The sequence below is a fragment of the Leucoraja erinacea genome, unplaced genomic scaffold (genome assembly GCF_028641065.1).
Source record: "Leucoraja erinacea ecotype New England unplaced genomic scaffold, Leri_hhj_1 Leri_194S, whole genome shotgun sequence".
Lineage (NCBI taxonomy): Eukaryota > Metazoa > Chordata > Chondrichthyes > Rajiformes > Rajidae > Leucoraja > Leucoraja erinaceus.
Window position 1 is genome coordinate 117,501 of NW_026576095.1, and position 10,000 is coordinate 127,500.

Consider the following 10,000-nt stretch of genomic DNA (forward strand, 5'->3'; position numbering starts at 1 on the left):
TCTCTCTCTCTCTCTTTCTCCCTGTCTCTCTCTCTCTCTCTCTCTCTCTCTCTCCCTCCCTCTCTCCCTCTCTCTCCCTCTCTCCCCTCTCTCCCCCTCCCCCTCTCCCCCTCTCCCCGCTCTATGTCCTGTGGCTGTCCTGCCACCCGCTGCCACAACCCCCCACCCCCTGACTCTTTCTCCTGACTGACCCCGCAGGCATTGGCGATGAAGCTGTCCAGCCAAGCGCACAGTGCAGCTTCCCATGACAATCCGGAGTGTCCGGAGGTCCACCGGGCCAGGAAGTCGCACCTGGGAGGAAGTTTCAGCCAGGTACCGGAGATTCGGGAGCGCCGCGGACTCGTTATGGGCGGAGCAGCGGGTAGAACTGCTGCCTCACAGCGCCGGAGACCCGGGTTCCATCCCGACCATGGGCGCTGACCGTACGGAGTTTGCACGTTCTCCCCGTGACCTGCGAGGGCTTTCTCCGAGATCTTCGGTTTCCTCCCGCACTCCAAAGACGTAGAAAATAGTTGCAGGAGTAGGCCATTCGGCCCTTCGAGCCAGCACCGCCATTCAATGTGATCATGGCTGATCATCCCCAATCAGTACCCCGTTCCTGCCTTCTCCCCATATCTCTAAACTCCACTATCTTTAAGAGCCCTATCTAGAGAACGTGCAAACTCCGTACATACAGCACCCATAGTCAGGGTGAGAGGGAAACCTATTGAAACATATAAGATTATTAAGGGTTTGGACACGCTGGAGGCAGGAAACATGTTCCCGATGTTGGGGGAGTCCAGAACCAGGGGCCACACAGTTTAAGAATAAGGGGTTGGCCATTTAGAACGGAGATGAGGAAACACTTTTTCACCCAGAGAGTTGTGAGTCTGTGGAATTCTCTGCCTCAGAGGGCAGTGGAGGCCGGTTCTCTGGATACTTTCAAGAGAGAGCTAGATAGAAACATAGAAACATAGAAAGTAGGTGCGAGAGCAGACCACCAGGTCCATCGAGCCCGCACCGCCATTCACTCACGGCTGAACACTAAACAGACACACTTACCCACAAACAGTAGACACAAGACACAGAACACAAGACACTACCCTCCCCTTTATACCGCTATCACCCCTCTCCACCCCAAGAACCTCGTGATCTCCTGGGGGAGGCAAAAAAACGGATAAAAACCCAGGTCCAATTCGGGAAAAAAATCCGGGAAATTCCTCTCCGACCCCAATCTAGGCGATCGACACTTGTCCAGGAGATCACTCGGGTCTTACTATACTAACCATACCTAGGTCCATATCCCTGCCCTCTCCCCATAGCCCCTTATCCCCTTGGCAGCTAAAAAAACATCTATTTTAGTCTTAAATATATTTAAAGTTTCTGCTTCCACTGCTCCCTGGGGCAGTGAATTCCATAAATTAACCACCCTCTGGGTGAAGAAGTTCTTCCTCATCTCAGTTTTAAAAGAGCCCCCCCTTATTCTGCAACTATGTCCCCTAGGGCTCTTAAAGATAGTGGAGTCAGGGGATATGGGGAGAAGGCAAGAACGGGGAACTGATTGTGGATGATCAGCCATGATCACATTGAATGGCGGTGCTGGCTGGAAGGGCCGAATGGCCGACTCCTGCACCTATTGTCTATTGTTTAAAAGAAATTCTTCGTATGTTGCAAAACATACCGGGCTAATAAAATATGGTCGTGATTATGATTGGGTGTTCTGCATCGTTCCAGAGCTTGGCCCGGAGCCTGGCGAGCGAGACCGTCAGCCAGGGTGGCGGCGGCGTTTCCACGGCAACGGCGGAAAGGCCAACCGTCCCCCGGGGACTGGCGGAGAAACCGAAACTTCACCGGGCGCGGAAGTCCATGTTCAAGTCCAGCCCGGCCCAGGTCAGTGGCAAGGAAAAGGGGGAAGTACAACGGGATCTGAGGGTCCTTGTCCATCAGTCTATGAAAGTAAGCATGCAGGTACAGCAGGCAGTGAAGAAAGCGAATGGCATGCTGGCCTTTATAACAAGAGGAGTTGAGTATAGGAGCAAAGAGGTCCTTCTGCAGTTGTACAGGGCCCTAGTGAGACCACACCTGGAGTATTGTGTACAGCTTTGTCTCCAAATTTGAGGACGGACATTCTTGCTATTGAGGGAGTGCAGCGTAGGCTCACCAGGTTAATTCCCGGGATGACGGGACTGTCATATGCTGAGAGAATGGAGCGGCTGTGCTTGTATACTCTGGAATTTAGAACGATGAGAGGGGATCTCATTGAAACATGTGAGATTGTTAAGGGTTTGGACACGTTTGAGGCAGGAAACATGTTCCCGATGTTAGGGGAGTACAGAACCAGGGGCCACAGTTTAAGAATAAGGAGTAGGCCATTTTGAACAGAGATGAAGAAAAACGTTTTCACCCAGAGAGTTGTGAGTCTGTGGAATTCTCTGCCTCAGATGGTGGTGGAGGCCAATTCTCTGGATGCTCCCAAGAGTGTTAGATAAGGCTTTTAAAGAGAGCGGAGTCGAGGGATATGGGGAGAAGGCAGGAACGGGGTACTGATTGTGGATGATCAGCCATGATCACATTGAATGGTAGTGCTGGCTCGAAGGGCCGACTGGCCTACTCCTGCACCTGTTGTCTATTGTCGATTGTGTTTTGGAACATCTGGCAGAGCCTGACCTGCTGCAGTTGTATACGACGTTGGTGAGACCGCATTTAGAATATTGTGTTCAGTTCCGGGCACCTTGTTACAGGAAAGATATTGTCAAGCTTGAAAGGGTTCAGAGAAGATTTACGAGGATGTTGCCAGGACTAGAGGGTGTGAGCTACAGGGAGAGGTTGAGTAGGCTGGGTCTCTATTCCATGGAGCACAGGAGGATGAGGGGAGATCTTATAGAGGTGTACAAAATCATGAGAGGAATAGATTGGGTAGATGCACGGAGTCTCTTGCCCAGAGTAGGGGAATCGAGGACCAGACATAGGTTCAAGGTGAAGGGGAAAAGATTTCATAAGAATCTGAGTGGCAACTTTTCCACACAAAGGGTGGTGGGTGTATGGAACAAGCTGTCGGAGGAGGTAGTTGAGGCTGGGACTATCCCAACGTTTAAGAAACAGTTAGACAGGTACATGGATAGGACGGGTTTGGAGGGATATGGACCAAGCGCAGGCAAGTGGGACAGAGATAGAATGGAGTCTGAGACAGTAAGACTGGTGGGAGAACTGGGATGGGGGAGGGGATGGAGAGAGAGGGAAAACAAGGGCTAGCTTAAGTTAGAGAAGTCAATGTTCCTACCGCTGGGGTGTAAACTACCTAAGCAAAATATGAGTTGCTGTTCCTCCAATTTCTGCTGGGCGTCATTCTGACAATGGAGGAGGCCCAGGACAGAAAGGTCAGATTGGGAATGGGAGGGGGAGTTGAAGTGCTGAGCCACCGGGACATCAGGTAGGTTAAGATAGGATTTTGTACGTAATAAAGGGAATAATGTTTAGTGCAAGGTCAACATAGTGCGAGGTTCTCCAATGAGGTTGGTGGTGGGGAGTGGTTGAGAATGTGGGATAACATTGAACAAGTGGGTTGGGGCGATCGATTGTGGTCTAAACACTGCACAAAGAAGGAGCTGATGCCATCCCTGTGAAGGGATGAACATTGTCCCACAACTCCGCAGCCCGCGGAGGGTGGTCATGGGTGAGTGGGGGCTGCCCCGAGGGATGCGCACCTTCGGCCGCTTACAATGTGTTGCTTTACTGTTCCCTCTTCAGATCAAGCTTGTGGAGATGAAAGGGGACTTGGATCGCAGCGGCTCGATGCAGCAGACCACCCAGCTACAGTTTGACATGCTACCTGGCAGAGGGCCAGGTGAAGGCAGCACAGGTAAGGGTTGCCACCTGTCCCATATTAGCCGGGATATCCCGTATATCGGGCGAACTTGGTCTGCCTTAGAAACGGTAGCCGGACATGGCACCGACAGACCAGAGGCCGAAGCAAAGAAGTCGAAGGCAAAGAACCGAATGGAAACCGGGCCGAAACACCAATAAACCGAATGAGTACGAAGACGAAACGCCTACTAACCGAGAGAAGGGAGGGAGAGAGAAGGGAGAGAGAGAAGAGAGACAGAGGGGGAGAGAGAGAAAAGGGAGAGAGAAGGGGGAGAGTGAGAAGAGGGGGACAGAGAAGGGGGAGACAGGAGCGTGTGGTTCATTTTCCCGCACAAGCCGTAGGTGACTGGACAATCTGAACCCAAGCACCAAGTTGAAAGCTGCCGAAGGTGCGCATCCCTCGGGACAGCCCCCACTCTCCCATGGCCACCCTCGGCGGGCTGCGGGTCGGGTGGAGCGGAGGTTTGGGACAATGTTCATGCCTTGTCAGTGATGCGATGGACGCAGGGGTCTGGACCAATCGCTGACAAGTCCCTCCCCCCCAAGTCCGTTATTGGACATTTCTGTTGAGCGGCAGTCGGTCCGTCGGCCTGTAGGCGACGCCGCCGTTCGGGTAGGTGGCGTTTCGACTGAGCGGCCATTCGGTGAGTTTGCTTTTAGGTGACGCAGCTTTTCGGTTCGTTGGCTTTTAGGCGTCCCGTCCTTTCGGTTAGTAGGCGTTTCGTCTTCAGACTCTTTTGCTTTATTGGCGTTTCGGCCTCGTTTCCATTCCGTTCTTTGGCTTCGACTTCTTTGCTTCGGCCTCTTGTCTGTCGGCACCACGTCCGCACTTGATTAGAAATTCCCAATCACTTGGCCTCCGCAGCCTTCTGTGGCAAATTATTCCGCAGGTTCACCGCCCTGTGACTGAAGAAATTCCTCCCCGTCTCCTTCCTAAACTTCATATAAGATTCCTTCCTCTTCATTCATATAAGATTGTTAAGGGTTTGGACACGATAGAGGCAGGAAACATATTCCCGATGTTGGGGGAGTCCAGAACCAGGGGCCACACAGTTTAAGAATAAGGGGTAAGCCATTTAGAACGGAGACGAGGAAACACTTTTTCTCACAGAGAGTGGTGAGTCTGTGGAATTCTCTGCCTTCGAAGGTGGTGGAGGCCAATTATCTGGATGTTTTCAAGAGAGAGCTAGATATGGCTCTTGAAGATAGTGGAGTCAGGGGATATGGGGAGAAGGGAGGAACGGGGTACTGATTGGGGATGATCAGCCATGATCATGTTGAATGGCGGTGCTGGCTCGAAGGGCCAAATGGCCTCTACTCCTGCACCTATTGTCTATTTTCTATTGATTAGTTATTGGCTGGACTCCTGCGAGTCCCGCTACAGTGGTGACCCCGACGTCCAGGAGCGTAATCCTGGAAGGAAAATGACCTATTGTCTCGTGTCTATTGTCTATTGACCTCTGACACTACACGTACTAATCAATGTCGTGTGTTCTGTCCAGGCCTGGTCAAGAGACGCAGGCCGGAGAGCCTGGGGCCGGAGTCGGCCAGGGCAAACAGCCTCCTGAAGGAAGAGATGGCCAAGGAGGTCCCCCCGCTGGGGCCGATGCGAGGGGGTCACGGCGCCAGGGCATCCGTCAGCTCGGTGAGCAGGGGGCACGAGCCGCGGTGGGTAAGTCTGGGACGTCGAACATGAGCAGGACCCACACAGTGAACGGCTGGGCCTCTGCGTGGTGTTGTAGAGCAGAAGGATCTAGGAGTACAGGTGCGTGGTTCCTTGAAGGTCGAGTCACAGGTAGACAAGGTGGTCAACAAGGCTTTTGGTACGTCTAGCAAGGCTCTGAGAATAAAGGGGAGGCCATTTAAGACTGAGGTGAGAAAAAACGTTTTCACCCAGAGAGTTGTGAATTTGTGGAATTCCCTGCCACAGAGGGCAGTGGAGGCCAAGTCACTGGATGGATTTAAGAGAGAGTTAGATAGAGCTCTTGAGGCTAGTGGAATCAAGGGATATGGGGAGAATGCAGGCATGGGTTATTGATTGGGGACGATCAGCCATGATCACAATGAATGGTGATGCTGGCGTGAATGGCCTCATGGCTCATCCTGCACCTATTTTGTATGTTTCTATGGTACATTGGCCTTCATCAGTCAGAGTATTGTATAGAAGTTGGGAGGTCGTGTTGCAGTTGTATAAGACGTTGGTGAGACCGCATTTAGAATATTGTTAAGGGCTTGGACACACTGGAGGCTGGAAACATGTTCCCGATGTTGGGGGAGTCCAGAACCAGGGGCCACACACACAGTTTAAGAATAAGGAGTAGGCCATTTAGAACGGAGACGAGGAAACACTTTTTCACCCAGAGAGTTGTGAGTCTGTGGAATTCTCTGCCTCAGAGGGCGGTGGAGGCCGGTTCTCTGGATACTTTCAAGAGTGAGCTAGATAGGGCTCTTAAAGATAGCGGAGTCAGGGGATACGGCGGAGTCAGGCAGCATCTATGGAGCGAAGGACTAGGTGACGTTTCAGGTCAAGACATTTGTGTAGATGCACAGAAGATTTACGAGGATGTTGCCAGGACTAGAGGGTGTGAGCTACAGGGAGAGGTTGAGTAGGCTGGGTCTCTATTCCATGGAGCGCAGGAGGATGAGGGGAGATCTTATAGAGGTGTATAAAATCATGAGAGGAATAGATCGGGTAGAGTCTCTTGCCCAGAGTAGGGGAATCGAGGACCAGAAACAGTTGGACATGTACATGGATAGGACAGGTTTGGAGGGATATGGACCAAGTGTAGGCAAGTGGGACTAGTGTAGATGGGCCATTGTTGGCCGGTGTGGGCAAGTTGGGCTGAAGGGCCTGTTTCCACACTGTATCACTCTGTGACTAGTGTAGATGGAAGGAAGGGCCGCAGGAAGGGCCTGTTTCTGCGCTGGATCACTCTGTGACTCTGGGAGTGTGTGCCCTTGCTTGCAGGGGTCGGCTGAAGCGCTGAGCAGGGCGCGGGGACACGAGATGAAGGCCGTCGGCAGTGGAGCCACTGCCATCCCAGTGCTGGACCTCTCCAAGGAGGCAGAAAGCCAAGACAAGGAGGAGATCGTGGACCCGTGGGCTGCGGAGGTGGGCGATGATTACAGCTTCTTCTACGACAGCTACTCCGTGGATGGCAGGGCCGACTCCGACAAGTCCAGCAAGGTGATCTCACGCCACTCTGTTCTCCGCCCTCCTCTCCTCTCTCAATCCCTCCCTCAATCCCACTCCCTCTCCCTCTCTCCATCTCCCTCTCTCCCTCTTTCTCCCTCTCTCCCTCTTTCTCCCTCCCTCTTTCTCCCTCTCTCCCTCCCCCTCTCCCTCCTTGTCTATTGACTCCATGACCCTATGTTCAGGGCCAAAAGCAGGTGGATGGGACTAGCCCAGGGTGGCAACATGGACAAGATGGGCCGAAGGGCCTGTTTCCCTCACCCCCATGACCCAAGAATGTTTTCCTTCCTGCAGACGGAGGGCGACGTTGGTGAGGACCGCCTGAGCGACGTGGAGGATGAAGAGGAGGAGCTAGAAGGTTCCGGAAACCACTCCGATCGGGTAGGTTGTTGTCGCACAGTTACATGTCCTATCTCCTGGCTGGTTCAAGGCCTTCAACCCCTGGCCTGGACTCAGCTGGAGGAGAAGTTTCCAGAACAAACGAGCAGCAATACTAAAAACAATAGACAACAGGTGCAGCAGTAGGCCATTCGGCCCTTCGAGCCAGCACCGCCATTCAATGTGATCATGGCTGATCATCCCCAATCAGTACCCCGTTCCTGCCTTCTCCCCATATCCCCTGACTCCACTATCTTTAAGAGCCCTGTCTAACTCTCTCTTGAAAGCATCCAGAGAACCGGCCTCCACCGTCCTCTGAGGCAGAGAATTCCACAGACTCACAACTCTCTGGGTGAAAAAGTGTTTCCTCATCTCCGTTCTAAATGGCTTCCTCCTTATTCTTAAACTGTGTGACCCCTGGTTCTGGACTCCCCCAACATCGGGAACATGTTTCCAGCCTCTAGCGTGTCCAAACCCTTAATAATCTTATATGTTTCAATAAGAACCCTCTCATCCTTCTAACCTCCAGAGTGTACAAGCCCAGCCACTCCATTCTCTCAGCATATGACAGTCCCGCCATCCCGGGAATTAACCTGGTGAACCTACGCTGCACTCCTTCAATAGCAAGAATGTCCTTCTTCAAATTTGGAAACCAAAACTGCACACAATACTCCAGGTGTGGTCTCTCTAGGGCCCTGTACAACCGCAGAAGGACCTCTTTGCTCCTATACTCAACTCCTCTTGTTATGAAGGGTAGATACCTCCTCTCCCCTCCCCACCACATAAAACAAAGCAGAGAAGCAGTATAGTGTCCAGGCTGACAACATTGTCCACGCTGCGCTGCTGAGCGTACTGTACACAATACACACTGACTGACCACTGCCTTGTCCCACCAGAGCTCCAGCTCCAGTTTGAAGAGGAAAGGCAAGAAGAAGTGGAAGAACGAGAGTCCGTGGGTCAAGCCCAGCCGTAAGCGCAGGCGGAAGGACCGCGTCAAGCCGGGGAAGGGTGGAGGTAGGCACCAACATGCACGCACACGCACACACACACACGCACGCACACACACACACGCACGCACACACTCACGCACACACACACACACACACACGCACACACACTCACGCACGCACACACACTCACGCACGCACACACACACACACACACACACTCACACGCACTCATTCACACACACATACTCACACGCACACACACACACACGCACTCACACGCACACACACACACACGCACGCACGCACACGCACACACACATACACTCACGCACGCACACGCACACACACACACGCACGCACGCACACACACACACACGCACGCACACTCACACACACACGCACGCACTCGCACGCACACACACGCACGCACACGCACACACGCACACTCACACGCACTCACACGCACACACACGCACACTCGCACACACACACGCACTCGCACGCACACACACACACACACACACACTCGCACACACACACGCACACACTCGCACACACACACACACACGCACACGCACGCACACACACACGCACTCGCACGCACACACACACACACACACACACGCACACACACGCACGCGCACACACACACACACACACACACACACACAGGCACGCACATACGCACACGCACGCACTCACACACACACACATGCACTCACACACACGCACGCACACACACATACGCACACGCACGCACTCACACACACGCACGCACGCACTCACACACGCATGTACACAAGCACACACATACATACACACAAGTACACATGCTCACGCTCACGCAAGCTCACGTGGACACGCATGCACACACACATACAGGCACCCGCACACCCATGCACACGCACACACACCCCTTTGGGTACGACAGGCTGCCCCACAGGGTAATAATGCTGGGCAAGACCATGGGTGCCCGTGGCAGTGGGCGTGGGTATATGGACGTGGCTTTGGACCTGTACGTGACAGCGTGCCAAACCTCTGCGTTTAGTTTTTATTGCCACTCATCGCAGCGAGCTGCACCTGTCCAGTGGGCGGTGTGGGGCGGGCGAGAGACCGGGGCATGGTGTGACCATCCTGACCTCCGTTGTTGTGTCTTTGTCAGCAGCGGTCAGTTCAGCGCGGGGAGGAGGTGCCCCGGCACAGAGCGAGTACACAGAGGTTCCCCTCAGCTCCTTGGAACTCCCCAACGACAACAGCCTTTCTCCAGAACCCACCGGTGAGCCCCTCACTATCAACCCCCCCCCCCCCCACCCCCCCCCCCTCACGTCGTACCCGCACCGCCCGCGGGCCCAGTAGCTGAGGTTGCAGGAGGTGCACGTGAACCTCTACCTCACTTGAGTTTAGAAGGATGAGACGGGATCTCATTGAAACATATAAGATTATTAAGGGCTTGGACACACTGGAGGCAGGAAACATGCTCCCAATGTTGGGGGAGTCCAGAACCAGGGGCCACACACAGTTTAAGAATAAGGGATAAGCCATTTAGAATGGAGACGAGGAAACACCTTTTTCTCACAGTGAGTGGTGAGTCTGTGGAATTCTCTGCCTCAGAGGGCGGTGGAGGCCGGTTCTCTGG

The 10,000-nt window shown here is 53.4% G+C and overlaps 1 protein-coding gene across 1 annotated transcript in view; it reads left to right on the forward strand.

The window, feature by feature from the left end:
- ehmt2 (euchromatic histone-lysine N-methyltransferase 2) overlaps positions 1-10,000 on the forward strand; it is a 76,843-nt gene that overhangs the window by 14,900 nt on the left and 51,943 nt on the right. Inside the window, exons 7-14 of the mRNA XM_055666123.1 lie at positions 199-312; positions 1,714-1,869; positions 3,727-3,838; positions 5,346-5,488; positions 6,812-7,030; positions 7,331-7,417; positions 8,311-8,428; positions 9,527-9,640. Of these exons, the coding sequence (XP_055522098.1) occupies positions 199-312; positions 1,714-1,869; positions 3,727-3,838; positions 5,346-5,488; positions 6,812-7,030; positions 7,331-7,417; positions 8,311-8,428; positions 9,527-9,640 (1,063 nt within the window). The remainder of the gene's footprint in view (positions 1-198; positions 313-1,713; positions 1,870-3,726; positions 3,839-5,345; positions 5,489-6,811; positions 7,031-7,330; positions 7,418-8,310; positions 8,429-9,526; positions 9,641-10,000) is intronic.